The sequence below is a fragment of the Ranitomeya variabilis genome, chromosome 3, assembly GCF_051348905.1.
Source record: "Ranitomeya variabilis isolate aRanVar5 chromosome 3, aRanVar5.hap1, whole genome shotgun sequence".
Taxonomy (NCBI): domain Eukaryota; kingdom Metazoa; phylum Chordata; class Amphibia; order Anura; family Dendrobatidae; genus Ranitomeya; species Ranitomeya variabilis.
In genome coordinates this window covers 13,086,827-13,102,617 of record NC_135234.1, presented here as the reverse complement: position 1 = coordinate 13,102,617, position 15,791 = coordinate 13,086,827, and the positions used below count along the sequence as shown (strand labels likewise).

Here is a 15,791-nt window from a genome sequence, read left to right as displayed (position 1 = left end):
CAGTCCTTCCAGGCCGGTTGGAGAACACGACCCGGAAGGGTTCCAGTGTGGTTTGCAACTGCAACCGCTGTGGTTCATCTAGCGAGGCGCTCACCTCCACGTCCTCAATGGACCCACGGGCCTTGGCTTGGGCCAGCATGTCCAGGAGGGTGTCTTCCTCCCCGTCTTCGGGTAAGCTGCAGACCGGTAGGACGAAAGGTTCACGTTCGTGATGAGCCTTCATCATGTTGACGTGAAAGGCCTTTCGCCTACCCCGAGCGTGGTCAAGCGTGACCACGTAGGTGACCGGGTTGAGCTGTTGGTGGACGACGTATGGGCCCTCCCAGGCTGCCTGAAGCTTATCCGTTGGTACAGGAACCAGCACCCACACCTTTTGACCCACATGGTAGGTCCGCTCCTGGGCGTTCTGGTCGTACCAGTGCTTCTGATCAGCCTGAGCCTGCGTCATGTTGTCATGCACCAACTGCGTCAAGGTCTGCATCTTGTCACGGAAGCGCAGGACATACTCCACTATGGACACTTCAGAAGGGTTCGGCTCCTCTTCCCAGGATTCTCTTACCAACCCAAGGGGTCCCCGGACTCGCCTGCCGTACAGGAGCTCGAAGGGGGAGAACCCCGTCGAGGCCTGCGGAACCTCTCTGTAAACGAATAGCAGGTGTGGGAGGTACCGCTCCCAGTCGCGCCCTTGTGTCTCAACCAGCATGCGTAGCATCTGTTTGAGGGTACCATTGAAGCGTTCACACAAGCCATTGGTCTGTGGGTGATACGCACTCGATACCAGGTGCTTCACCTGCATTTTCTTACAGAGAGCCTCCATTAGGTGAGACATAAATTGGGTCCCTCGATCAGTAAGCATTTCCCTGGGAAATCCTACCCGTGAAAAGATAGCCAACAGGGCATCCGCCACCTTATCTGCCCTAGTTGAAGACAGAGCTACGGCCTCTGGGTACCGGGTAGCGTAGTCTACCACAGTAAGAATAAATCGCTTTCCAGAGCTGCTGGAGACGGCCAGCGGGCCCACAATGTCCACCGCAATCCTCTGGAAAGGCTCCTCTATCACTGGCAAAGGGATCAGGGGAGCCTTAAGAGCAGGCCCCGCCTTCCCCACTCTTTGACAGGTGACACAGGAGCGGCAGTAGTTTGACACATCTGTCCCCATCTTAGGCCAATAGAAGTGTTGAGACAGCCGGGCCTTAGTTTTGCTGATCCCCAAGTGTCCAGCTAGCGGGATCTCATGGGCAATCCGCAACAACTCACCCCGGAATTGCTGCGGGACGACCAGCTGTCTTTCCCTCAACCACTCCTTTTGTGATTCTCCGGGTACTGTCTCCCGGTACAACCTTCCTCCTTCCCAGAACACCTTCTCCTTGTCAGTCTCGGAGAAGCGCGTCCCGGCGAGTTGTCTCAAACTCTCTAGGCTCGCATCTGTGTGCAGAGCGGCCTGAAACTCCTGGCTAGGGGAAGCCAGAAGCAATGTCAGGGTCCCTTCCCCACGGGAGCCCTCTGGGACCTGCACTGGGTCCACCTCTGGTTCAGTCACACTGATGACTGAGGAGGGTCCGGAAGGCAGACAGGTATCTGCGTTCCGGGCACTCTGACTGCGGGTGACAGCAGCTACGTAGGCTGTCTCCCCGGGGATTTCTACAGACCCACCAGCCGACGTTGCTATGGGCTCTACCTCCCCATCCACCCCCATTACCTCAGGAGCATTGCTACTTATGGGCCAGTTACCTTCCTCGGTGGCACTGGTCAATTGCATGGCATCACCTTGCTCACGGTTCCCATGTATCTCCCCATTTCTTGTAGCACCGACACTTGCCCCTGCTAGGGGTTCCTCAGCCGTCTCACTCCGCAGAGCGACGTGGCTGAGCACTCTTGTACCTATGGACACATCAACTTTCACAGAAACATCATTATCAGATACAGTTGGCACAGGTACAACATTTTCACCATCAATCCTAGGGAAAAAATGGTTAGCAGATGCATCACTACAAGATAAAGCATGGTCAGGTAACACATGCGATTTCCCATCATCATCATCATCATCATCATCACCAGGGTTAACTTTACCCTCATTAGTAGATTGGGGAGGGGTGTCAGGGACGTAGTATGCAAACAACCTCCCCAAATCAGTCCCCAACAAAACATCAGTGGGCAAATTATCAGACAGCTCCACTTCCTTCACCCCCCTCCCGGCACCCCAATCAATAAAAACCCGGGCCATCGGTAAGGGACAGCTGATGCCCCCAATCCCAGTGACAGTTAGGGTTTTCCCCGGAATGATTTCTTCAGGGGCCGCCAGTTCGGGTCGGATGAGGGTTCGTTCAGCCCCGGTGTCCTTGAGGCCTGTAGCAACACGACCTCCCACAGTGACGGGCTGTACGTTGTCACACACCCTCCCAACCACACCACCCACCAAAAGAACAGCTGCATTAGGCCCTGGGGCCTGGGATGAGGGGTTCTTCTGCCTGGCTGGACATCGGTGACTGAGGTGTCCAGTCTGCCTGCAGTGGTAACACTGGCGAAGTTCGGTGGTGGGTCTGGTGCTGTTGGCCACGGGGACAGGACCTCTGGTGTGTTGGCTGGCAGGGGTACTGGCGTTGGCTGCAGGCTTACCCCCTCTCCAGCTGGTGGTGACTGGCTTCCGCACTTCCGATCTACGGTTGGCCTCATAGGCATCGGCAATCTGCGCTGCTTTCGTCACGTCGTTGGGTTCTCTGTCCATCACGAACTGTCGCACCTCAGTTGGGCAAAGACGGAAGAACTGGTCTTTGATCATCAGGTCTCTCAGCTGTGCAAAGGTGGTCACTGACAGTCCTTGGGTCCACTGGTCAAAGTGGGTCCCCAGTCTATGCACCACATCACTGTAACTGTCGTGTGGGCCACGTTGGAGGGTCCGAAACTTTTTACGGTACACCTCGGGTGTAAGCTGGTACTTGGCTATCAGAGCCTGCTTGATGGCCTCATAGTCACCATCTTGTTCTTGAGGGAGTGCAGCAAACGCTTCCAGAGCTTTTCCTCTCAGCCCTGGTGTCAGATACCGTGCCCATTCTTGTGTAGGCAGCTGGTACTGCCTGCAGGCTTTCTCAAAGGCCCGCAGAAAAGTGTCCAAGTCCCCATCCTTTTCCATAACAGGAAAGTGGTCGGGTCGGGGTTTTGGTGTCTGAGCGCTGCTGGGCTCACGACTGGACTGGGACGACCCCTGCATTTGCAGTTGGGCCATCTGCAGCTGGTACTCCCGCTGCGCTTGGGCCTCTCGCTCGGCTTGCTGTTGGTATTGCTGGATCAGCTGCAGACGTCTCTCTAGGTCATCTGCGGGGCATTGTTGCAGAGCCAGCTGCAGGAGGAGGTCTGCGCCCCCTTGGTTGCCAGTAGGGCCCGTATTCAGTGGTTGGACCTCTGCGGCAGCACCATGCTCGCTTGTGCCTGCTTCTGCGGCCTCTGGGCTCTGTAGCCTGGCTTGGTCTGCTTCAAATTGCACCAGTTCAGCGACCATTTGAGCCTTGGACTTGTTCTGGGGGTTTAGGCCATGGTACATGCATATCCCAGCAAGAGTGTCTTTCTTCTGCTGGGTGTACCAGGCTTCTCCTTTCGTTGCCATGGTTGCCAAATAAAAGATAGAATAGAAAAACGAAGAGAAAGGGAAGGGATAATTACCAGTACACAATTGTCTCACAACTAATAAACACTGAGTTCGTTCTCCAAACTTATTTGCGCAGAGTTCTCGCAAGAACTTTCTGCAAGTTTTTAGTGAGAGGAATGATTGCTCAAACCAACTCACTAATGCTCTAATATCCCACCGCCTTGCCACCAATTTGTCACGATTCACACCGTGACTGTCACGATTCACACCGTGACTGTCACCAATTGTCAAGATCCCTTAGCCGCTGCCTACAATATGTCACGGATTGGGGTGACTTTAGACCAGCAGACGGCTATCACATATGCAGGGGGGCTTATCCTAGTTATCCCTCCACTGCCACAATGTGATGAAAAAAAAAACACACACGAGGCTATTGACCTCTTAGTTTACAGCAGGGGCTTATTTTAGGTATCCCACTGCTCTTCAGTATACCATGAACTGCAGGGATTTGTGTCTATCCCGCTTACAGTTCCACTTAACACTTGCAGCTCTCTGGCGCCCCCCTTACTCTCAGGTCAGATTAGGTACTGCACCTGGGGTAATTAGTCGCCAGAAAGGCTGCCTGCTATGTACTGGCTATTGGGCGCACTACAGCAACGCGATAACTACTCCCACTCAGGCAGGAACAATAATTATCAAGCCGCAGTCGCTACAGTGACCCCCCAACAGCCTGCACACGGTATCGCCGCCACCAGCTCCGATTAAACGGTCCGGAGCAACCCAAAACAGTAGCGTAATTCCCTTCAGAGACAGGGTGCGGTTTAGGGCAGGGAGAACGAACTAGTATTAAAGATTATACCCCATAAATGATTTTTAGGCAGTGTTTATAAAATATTTTACAAAGATGTTACAAATGAGACAATTGCAAATATGTACAAGGTAATTTTAAAAATAAAAGGATTAAATGAAGAAAAGGTAACACTCACATATTCTCAGATCATTGCATTGCAGGCAACAGGCTAGGAGCTTTCCATCTATCCCAGTGCATTGGCACTCGCAGTCTGGTCGCTTCAGGTAAAAACTCACAACTCCCCCCCTGGAAACCTGCCAGCAACTTTATAACCTACAGCCTGTGACCTCACAGAAAGGGCTGGTTTTTCCAACCCCTCCTACTTCTTCAGTATTGCTCACTGGGCATTAAATATATATGATGCCCGTAACTTCGCTACAGAACATAAAATAATCGCACCCTACCCATCGTTCATCTCATAGTATCGTGGGCATTCCGATGAGATCAAATATGTCCTATTTGTCACGCACACTGACAGAGAAATCCCTACCTCTGTACCAGATGGAGCTACAAGCCTGTGATTAGAGTGATGCGTAGATCCTCCGAGTGTGATTATGACGATATATTTTGGTGTTCGTAACTTAACCGGTTTGCATAATATCTTCCAAAAACAGAACAAAAGACTTTCATTTTCTGGAAGGTTCTAATCTAGTTAAAGCTGGGCACTTTCCCCCCACAAGAAATACTGGTCGTAAATACCTTTCGTCAATAAAACTCCCCCACAAGGCAAGCTCTTCTACACAGTTAGAAACACAGGGAAGGAAAGAGAACCAGAGAGAAGGGGGGTTTCTTAGCCCACATCCTGGGCTGACAAGAGAAACTAAACTTATATGATATTTCATACCATATCGTGACAATACCCCAGAGCTGCACTCACTATTCTGCTGGTGCAGTCACTGTGTACATACATTACATTACTGATCCTGAGTTACCTCCTGTATTATACTCCAGAGCTGCACTCACTATTCTGCTGGTGCAGTCACTGTGTACATACATTACATTACTGATCCTGAGTTACATCCTGTATTATACTCCAGAGCTGCACTCACTATTCTGCTGGTGCAGTCACTGTGTACATACATTACATTACTGATCCTGAGTTACCTCCTGTATTATACTCCAGAGCTGCACTCACTATTCTGCTGGTGCAGTCACTGTGTACATACATTACATTACTGATCCTGAGTTACATCCTGTATTATACCCCAGAGCTGCACTCACTATTCTGCTGGTACAGTCACTGTGTACATACATTACATTACTGATCCTGAGTTACATCCTGTATTATACCCCAGAGCTGCACTCACTATTCTGCTGGTACAGTCACTGTGTACATACATTACATTACTGATCCTGAGTTACCTCCTGTATTATACTCCAGAGCTGCACTCACTATTCTGCTGGTGCAGTCACTGTGTACATACATTACATTACTGATCCTGAGTTACATCCTGTATTATACTCCAGAGCTGCACTCACTATTCTGCTGGTGCAGTCACTGTGTACATACATTACATTACAGATCCTGAGTTACATTCTGTATTATACTCCAGAGCTGCGCTCACTATTCTGCTGGTGCAGTCACTGTGTACAAGAATACAAGCTGTGAGCAGACACTGAACAAGCAGGGCATCCTGGGTGAGCAGATTACAGGACACGTTATATAACGGATATTTCAGCCTTCAGTGACGGGGGAGGAATCCAGCAGAAAAGCAGGGATGATGTAAAGTGAGAAGCCGGCAGCCCGGGACAGTAATGCAGGATGCGATGCCGGGCAGATACAATGGGAGGGAGCTGGGGATACAGAGCAGCAGCACTCAATGCCAAGCAGCAGCTGCAAAAGCTCAAACAAAGACGACTGTAGGATAAGAACTAGAGAGCCATCGCTTAGATCTCATACAGCGAGTCCAGTGAATGAAATCCGCGTCATTAAGGGGCACAGCGGCCCGGGAAATCCCTATAAATCTCAGTTCCCAGCAGTGTAATAAGGCAGGACACGTCTGCTGGGGGGAGTAGTCGCCATCACTCACATTCTTTACTTGTGGCTTAAAGTAACAGTCACCAAGATAAGCTGATGCCCCAGAGGGGCTTTTACCTGGCAATAGCGGGTACAGGTAAGGGGCCCGTATTATGGATGCAGATCTCTAACAAGTCCCATTCACTCCTGGTATATAAAATCCACCGGGGATTGTAGGCAATGAGTCAAATCAAACAAAATTTAAAAAAATAAATAAAAAGTTCTACATTGTTCTATATATTTTATTACTTTTTACCCCAACCTTATCCGTCATCCTAACCCTAACCCTGACTCTAACTAGGGTTAGAAAAAGTGTAAAAATGTATCAGCAAAAGCAGCTCTTAGTAACGAATGAAGACAGTGATGCACATGGTTCCGTACTGACTTCATTCATTAGCTGCTCATATTTTGTCATTTTGGTGGCTGCCTATGCAGAGCGCAACAGTGGAGATGAATCGGTTATTGGCTGTTGCACTCAGCACAGGCAGCAGCTGAGAAGACATGGTTCACTATGTTAAACATTTGCTATTTGGTTGCTGCTCATATAGAGAACAGACAAACTTATTCCTGCTGCTGCGCTCTGCATAGGCAGCAGGCAATCAATGTTCAGCTCCGAGAGGTAAAGAGCGCTGTTTGATGCAGCTCATATGACGGTAGGGGTATGCAGAGCAAATTCCAGACTCTGACAGCTATGCTACACCAATGAGTATACCGCCTACAACCGTCTGGAATGGCGCAGGAGATAACTGACCCGTCCCGTGGATCCGTAATAGCCTGTAAGTGACGGGTTCACCCCATGGCGCTCACACCCCACACAGCCACTGACACTGCCTGCACTTCACTGCCCACACACACTTGTCATTAGCACGGTTTGGCGGTGTCATTTTTAGCCCGTGTGTGCAGATAGTCACTAATGGGGTCATAACATTTGCCGTCATGATAATTTACTTATTAGAGGTAATTACCACGAATGACCCAATCATCTGATTGTCCAGAGATCTCCCAGCCGGTTATTAGACCACGGATCCCGCCTGATGTCACACCGCCAGCGGCAGCGTCTAGGGGTCACATGGCCGTGATTGTAGTTGGCTTTGGCCTTGGTCGTTGCAGCGGGATGTCCTGCACCTGTCCTGACGCCATCCACTAGACCTAAGGGGTTAATAGGAAACTTGGAGATCCAAGCCCACGTCCGGCCATCATGAAGGTACTTCATTCATGTCCCTGACAAAGCAGAGCTGGCTGTGTGTGATGCCACAGAGACGAGTTTGCATCTCGTGTTCATCCTCCTCCGCAGACGTGCAGGTAACGACCACGTCAGCTCTGCTACTTCTGCGTGTGTGATCAGCGGCAGCGCTGCATACATCCACCTGTCAGTACAGGATGCCGGATAATCTGTCTCGGTACTGGCAAATATCCCGGACACCTCGCCAATAAGGAGATGAAGTTAACGAGATGTTATTGATTGCTCGGAGCAGAGGCGGTGATGACAGCAGCAGTGGGGACTGAGCACTGCAGCCACGTGTACTTCCAGCTCACCAGGTGGGCTCGGGGCTGGGGGACCACCGCTCCTGACATAGGTGGAGGCTAAACCTCTGACATCCGCACCTATCGGTCGCTGTCTGAAGCGGGGCACATGCCTTTGCTGAAATACTCTGCACAGCTGAGACCCCAGCCCTTCCACTATGTCACTCTCAGTCTGTGGCCTCCCACAAAATCAGCACACTCCTCTCCTGAAATACTCTGCACCGTTGTAGACTCAGCCCCTTCCAATTTGTAACTCCCAGTCAATAACCTCTCAGAAGACTAGCGCACTCCTCTCCTGAAATACTCTGTGCCGCTGGAGACTCTGCCCCTTCCAATTTGTAACTCTCAGTCAATAACCTCTCAGAAGACCAGCTCACTCCTCTCCTGAAATACTTTGCACAGCTGGGACCCCGCTCCTTCCACTATGACATTCCCAGTCTGTGGCCTCACAAACTCAGTATTTCTCCTGAAATACTCTGCGCCGCTGGGGGACTCTGCTCCTTCCACTAAGACTTTGACGTCCCTCTGCTGAATTCCTCTGTGCTGCTGGTAAAATATTAAGATTTGAGAGTCCTCAGTGGTTGATACCTTTTAATGATGAACTGAAAAGATGGAAACAAATCACAGCTTTCGAGACTCCTCCGGTCCCTTCATCAGGCTGAGAATAATACAAAATCTGAGGACTCACATATTTATACACAGCAGGACACGGGAATAATGCGATAGATAAGATGAGTGACGGGAAGCAGAACTATCAGTATGGGAGAGGGATAAACAGTGGTGACCATAAATATTGGAACAGTTCATAGATAAGGAGTGAATGTTTTATTGTCCTCTGATTGGGGTCTGGTGCTGTGTTGTGATGCTGAGATTTGAAATTTCATTTTAATACCGTCTGCTGCTGGGAGACCCGTCTTCTTCCACTATGAAGCTCTCAGTCTGACCTACCCTAAGGCCAGCACACTCCTCTCCTGAAATGCTCTGTGCTGCTGTGAGACCCGTCTTCTTCCACTATGAAGCTCTTAGTCTGACCTAACCTAAGGCCAGCACACTCCTCTCCTGAAATGCTCTGTGCTGCTGTGAGACCCGTCTTCTTCCACTATGAAGCTCTCAGTCTGACCAACCCTAAAGCCAGCAGACTACTCTCCTGAAATACTCTGCGCTGCTGATCTCCTGCTCTCTCTAGTCTTTGACCTCCCCCTGCGTGTCATCATTTCTCCGCAGCACTGTCCTCACTGACATCACATGGAGGGACCAGACACTGACCCACACGCTTAGCACTCGCCTCTCCTGAAATACTCTGTGCTGCTGATCTCCTGCTCTCTCTAGTCTTTGACCTCCCCCTGCGTGTCACCATTTCTCCGCAGCACTGTCCTCACTGACATCACATGGAGGGACCTGACACTGACCCACTCGCTTAGCACACACATCTCCTGAAATGCTCTGTGCTGCTGATCTCCTGCTCTTTCTAGTCTTTGACCTCCCCCTACATGTCACCATTTCTCCGCACCCCTGTCCTCACTGACATCACATGGAGGGATCGGACACTGACCCACACGCTTAGCACTCGCCTCTCCTGAAATACTCTGTGCTGCTGATCTCCTGCTCTTTCTAGTCTTTGACCTCCCCCTACATGTCACCATTTCTCCGCAGCCCTGTCCTCACTGACATCACATGAAGGGACCGGACGCTGACCTACATGCTTAGCACACACCTCTCCTGAAATACTCTGTGCTGCTGATCTCCTGCTCTTTCCAGTCTTTGACCTCCCCCTACATGTCGCCATTTCCCGGCAGCCCTGTCCTCACTGATATCACATGGAGGGACCTGATACTGACACACACGCTTAGCACTCGCCTCTCCTGAAATACTCTGTACTGCTGGTCTCCTGCTCTTTCTAGTCTTTGACCTCCCCCTACATGTCACCATTTCCCGGCAGGCCTGTTCTCACTGACATCACATGAAGGAACTGGACACTGACCCACACGCTTAGCACACAACTCTCCTGAAATACTCTGTACTGCTGATCTCCTGCTCTTTCTAGTCTCTGACCTCCCCCTACATGTCGTCATTTCCCCGCAGCCCTGTCCTCACTGACATCACAAGGAGAGACCAGACGCTGATCCACAAGCTTAGCACACGCCTCTCCTGAAATACTCCGTGCTGCTGATCTCCTGCTCTTTCTGTCTTTGACCTCCCACTACATGTCGCCATTTCTCTGCAGCCCTGTCCTCACTGACATCACATGGAGGTACCGGACGCTGATCCACACGCTTAGCACACGCCTCTCCTGAAATACTCCGTGCTGCTGATCACTTGCTCTTTCTGTCTTTGACCTCCCCCTACATGTCACCATTTCTCCACAGCACTGTCCTCACTGACATCACATGAAGGGACTGGAAACTGACCCACACGCTTAGCACTCGCCTCTCCTGAAATACTCTTTGCTGCTGATCTCATGCTCTTTCTAGTCTTTGGCCTCCGCCTACATGTCGCCATTTCTCCGCAGCACTGTCCTCACTGACATCACATGGAGGGACCGAACGCTGACCCACACGCTTAGCACTCGCCTCTCCTGAAATACTCTGTGCTGCTGTTGAAGCATGGAAATATGTAGATACAATAATGCTGACGACCTGGCATAGTTAGATATCGCCCCGTCCAGTAGATGACGCCGCCTTGTTCTGAGCGGACACTGTCAGCGCAGACTACAGGCACAAGAACACAGGGCTGAAGACTAACACAATGAATGAAGACCCTGCACTGATCCTGAGCCGTCACCTCTACTCCATTCACAGCCAGAGCTGCATGCACTGTTCTGCCAGAGGCCTCTTCTCTCACCAATATCTGATTGATGGTATCAGCCACCTGCAGAATTATGGCTGCAGCTCTGGAGGTGACTGGTGTATGTGCCATGACGCCCCCGCCATAGAGGATGGCTGCCTACCTTGCCCGGCTTGCTGGTGTAATTAAAGGCATAGACCTCCTCGATGTCCCTGTCAATACGTCCAGAGTAAAACTTGCCGATCTGCGCCGGTTTAATGTCCGTCGGCCGGCTGACTCCACTGGCGAACTGCGCCAAGGTTATAAAGAAGAGGAACCCCGGGCAGGAGACGGGTGATACTACACCCCCCATCATCCTGAGGAGACCTGATCCACAGTGTGGTCACAGCAGATGGCGGCCCCTCTCCATGGAGTGGAACAGTCCAATACTAATAAATATCTGGTCGCAGCTGCTCCGGATCATAACATGTCTGCAAAACAGGGGGGAAATAGTCAGAGAAAATGTATCAGTGCTGGTTCTCTGTTCCTATCATACAGCATCCCAAGTTATCACCCACAGTGGGCACATCATCACGTCATCATACATACAGTGGGCACATCATCACGTCATCATACATACAGTGGACACATCATCACGTCATCATACATATAGTGGACACATCATCATGTCATCATACATACAGTGGGCACATCATCACGCCATCATACATACAGTGGGCACATCATCACACCATCATACATATAGTGTTCACATCATCACGTCATCATACATACAGTGTGCACATCATCATACATACAGTGGGCAAATCATCATGCATAGTGTGCACATCATCATATACACTGCTCATATCATCATACATACAGTGGGCACATCATCATACATTACAGTGGGCACATCATCACATCATCATACATATAGTGTGCACATCATTACATCATCATACACACAGTGGGCACATCATCACGTCATCATACATATAGTGTTCACATCATCACGTCATACATACAGTGTGCACATCATCACACATACAGTGGGCAAATCATCATGCATAGGGCACACATCATCATACACACTGCTCATGTCATCATATAGCACCCATATTATCACGTATCACACATACAGCATGCCTTCTCCCATGCCATCATACATACAGCACACATCATCAGGCTGTCACCCATACACTTATCGTTGCCACTAACGGACACTGCAGGGATTTGCATTCTCAGTCCTCTCTGCTGCATGTGGCCGGCACTCACCTGTCAGTCTGGGCTCCCGCTCCCTGGTGCAGCTCTGCTGTTGGTGGGCTGCTCTGGGCACATCCAACCACCCATCCCCAGAGGCCAAGATGCCACCACCAAGCCAGCAGCACAGGGTGCAGCCACGAGCCCTCCCCTGCCGCATCCGGATTGGCTGCTGGTGTCCAGAGAGAGGACAACTGACCAATCACTGCAGCCTCTTCTGCTACATTGTTCCCACAATTTAATTCTGAAAGGTGTAAGGTGCAGAGAAATCAGAGCAGTGACTGCGCCGCCACCTGCTGATGAGAGAGGGAATTACACCATATTAGAACTGATTTGTACAGTCACAGCCCAATGTCCGAGCTACTGATACTAAGAATATAACTACTATAGGGTATGTGCACACGTCAAGATTTCTTGCAGAAAATTCCTGAAGAAAACCGGACATTTTCTGCAAGAAATCCGCATGCGTTTTTGACTTGTTTTTTTCACGTTTTTTTCCCAATGCATTATTAAATAGCTGGAAAAACGGGAAAAATCCGCAAAATTAATGAACATGATGCGTTTTTTTCACGGAAAAAAACGTATCCTGTGCACAAAAATTGCAGAATGCATTAATAATTGATGGGATGCATATGTATGCATTTTTTGTGCGTTTTTATCTCGTTTTTGTGTCTTTCTCCGGTATCACACAATCAACAGAGCAAGAGAATAGTGAGCAATCCCAAGACCTTTATTTAGGCAAAAATACGAAAGGTCCATATATACGATCCATAGCACAAAGGATAAAATAGTCCAGAACACGAATGCAGTTCAGTAACAGGATAAAAGTCCAACAATCCAGCAGACAGAGGATCACATAGTCCATATACTCTTCTTTCTCTCTGAGTCTGAGATGCTGTGAACACATCATCATTCCACACAGGATTGACTGTGTCTCACCTCCCTGATATTTACAAGTCTCCCTCCTCATTCACAGGTCAGGAGGGGGAAGGTCTCAGGGGCTCATTGTTTCAACAAGCTAGGTCAATATGTCATTAGCATATTAGTAAACAATACAGTGCTGTGGGGGCTGATATCAGATGGCAGCAACAGCCATTCATCAATTAGCAAATAACTCATCCTACAAGTGAACATCATGATAATCAGTAAAATATTAATACAAATAAAATGATACCCACATAGCAGATCACACCATCACAACCTCTCCCCCTCATAATAAGTGAGCACGCCATTAGGTCTACACAGACCTCTGGCCTGCTCACTTTAGTCCACTTTGCTCCACTGTGTACAGTTCCTTGTACAGTGGCAGGGGTTGCAATAATCATGAGCACTTGTCCATAAATTTCCGGGTCCTGGCTTTATGGTCATACCAGGCTTTTTGACTGGACTGGGCCGTTCGCTGATGTTCATTAGCCAAGGAAGCTAGCTGGGCGAGACAGTCTCTGAACTCTAGAACGCAGGGAATGATGGGCGTTACGGTATCTGCGATATCTCCCTCCAATTGTTCTTTCAGAAGAGGGAGAGGCCCACGGAACTTCTGCTCCCACAAAATGACTTTGTAACTCCCCAATGTCATTTCCAAGGAGGATATCTGCAGGAAGTCCTCCAATAACTCCAATCCAACACAGTTTTTCTCCAAAACCATAATCCAAACGTACCAAAGCTCTCTGTATGTATTTGCGGACACCCCCCGCCAGGACAATGGGAATTCCCGGGCCCTGGTGAATTGCCTCGGGTCAAACCACGCGGGGATCAGCGATAGTCAGGAATGCCCCCGTGTCTTTAAATCCTGACACTTTGTATCCATCAATTAAGACATCCTGCAGGTGGCAATGCCGTTGCTCTGTATTTCTGATGGACAAAGGCCGGAGTCCGTACACTCCAGGAGGGGTATCTATGGTGCCGTGGTCGGTGGTCCACTCTGGTGGGGGTGGTGGTAGCTCTTCCTCAGGTGGGATTGAGTGCACAAGATGCACTGGACGAGGTGGGGCTGCGTGGGGCCCCCTCCAAATCCTTGAGGGACAGCCAGACTGCAAATGTCCAGGTTGCCCACACCCGCAACATCTCCTCTCTCTGATACCCCCAGGTCGTGGTCGGAACTGTTGGGGCCCAGGATTGTGAGCTGTGATTGTCATCGGCTTGCGACTAGGTGGAAGGGCAGATATAATCGGAGGGGGACGGGGTGCAGGAGAAGGCCGTGGTTCATTGTACAGAAGCCTCCTCCATTGCGGTCGGATAGTAAGGGCTTCATCGGCCAGGGCTGCAGCTCTATCCACAGTGCACGGCGTACGCTCCCAGACCCATTCCCGTACCTCTGCAGGGCACTTGGCAAGAAATTGTTCTATAAGGAACGCCTGTATAACATCTTCCACAGTAAAGGCGTTTTCTGCATCCAGCCATCTCTGACATGCCTGGGACATCTTATGTGCATACATCCTAAACGATCCCCCCGTAGTGTATGGGAGGTCTCAGAACTTGGCCCTATATGAGTCTGGGGTGATAGCATGGTAATCCAGGATAGTCTGCTTTACAATGTTATAATCCTGATTCTGCTGTGAGTCAATGGTTCGGTAAGCCTCCGCCAGGCTACCGTTCAGGAGTCCCACTAACAAACGCATCCAGCCAGAGTGGGGCATGTTGTGAATTTGGATTCTGGGCTCCCCCGGTGGCCGCTTGTGGAATTGGACTTGTCATCCTCTTTCCTGTTTCACCTGATTCCATCAGTAGTGGGTGTCGCTATTTAAGCTCATTTCTCTGGTGGTTTCTTGCCGGTCAACAATGTTATCTGATGCCTCTCAGTGCTTGTTCCTGCTTCTAGACTACTACTAGATAAGTTGGACTTTTGTCCATGTTTTGTTTTGCCTATTTGTTCCAGTTCACAGCTGAAGTTTTGTTACTGTGTCTGGAAAGCTCTCGTTGATCAGGGATTGCTACTCTGGCGTTATGAGTTAATGCCAGAGTTTAAGGTAATCTCTGGATGGTGTTTTGTTAGTGTTTTTCTGCTGACCATGAAAGTATACTATCTGTCTTCTGCTATCTAGTAAGCGGACCTCAAATTTGCTAAGACTATTTTCCTGCTGCGTTTGTTGTTTCATCTGAACTCACCGTCATTATATGTGGGGGGCTACTGTCTTCTTTGGAATATTTCTCTAGAGGTGAGCCAGGTCTTATATTTCCCTCTGCTAGCTATTTAGGTCTTAGGCCAGAGCTGGGCATCTAGCGATAAATAGGAAATGCTACCTGGCTATTTCTAGTTGCGCGGCAGGCTTAGTTCATGGTCAGTATAGTTCCATCTTCCGAGAGCTTGTCCCTCTATAGGCTTGCTATGATCTCTGCCTGCAGAGATCATGACAGTTTGACCGGCCAGTAAAGTGTTAAAGACCCAGGTTGAGAAAGGAGAGTTATAAGAAGTCTGCTGAAATTTTTTTTTTTTTTTTCCTCCAGTCTGCCTTGCTGCAGTCTTTTCTCTCTCTCTCCTCCTAATCTCTGTGTGCACCTGACAATAATGGATCTCCAGAGTGTAACTGCGGGTTTGAATAATCTCATCACGAAAGTACAAAATTTACAAGATTTTGTGGTACATGCTCCGGTATCTGAGCCGAGAATTCCTTTGCCGGAGTTCTTCACAGGGAATAGAGCTAGCTTCCAGAATTTCCGAAATAATTGTAAGCTTTATTTGTCCCTGAAGTCTCGTTCAGCTGGAGACCCTGCTCAGCAGGTTAGGATTGTGATTTCCTTGCTCAGGGGTGACCCTCAAGATTGGGCCTTCTCATTGCCAGCAGGGGATCCTG

At 49.6% G+C, this 15,791-nt stretch overlaps 1 protein-coding gene across 2 annotated transcripts in view; it reads right to left on the bottom strand.

Annotated features, from left to right (window-relative positions):
- Window positions 1-12,246, bottom strand: part of SIDT1 (SID1 transmembrane family member 1) — a 79,939-nt gene extending 67,693 nt beyond the window's left edge. For both annotated transcript variants that reach the window (XM_077293679.1, XM_077293678.1), the window contains exons 1-2: window positions 12,016-12,246; window positions 10,922-11,228 (exon numbers count right to left, since the gene is read on the bottom strand). In XM_077293679.1, coding sequence (XP_077149794.1) covers window positions 10,922-11,113 — 192 coding nt within the window. In that variant the 5' untranslated portion in view covers window positions 11,114-11,228; window positions 12,016-12,246. The remainder of the gene's footprint in view (window positions 1-10,921; window positions 11,229-12,015) is intronic.
- Window positions 12,247-15,791: the final 3,545 nt, after the last annotated feature.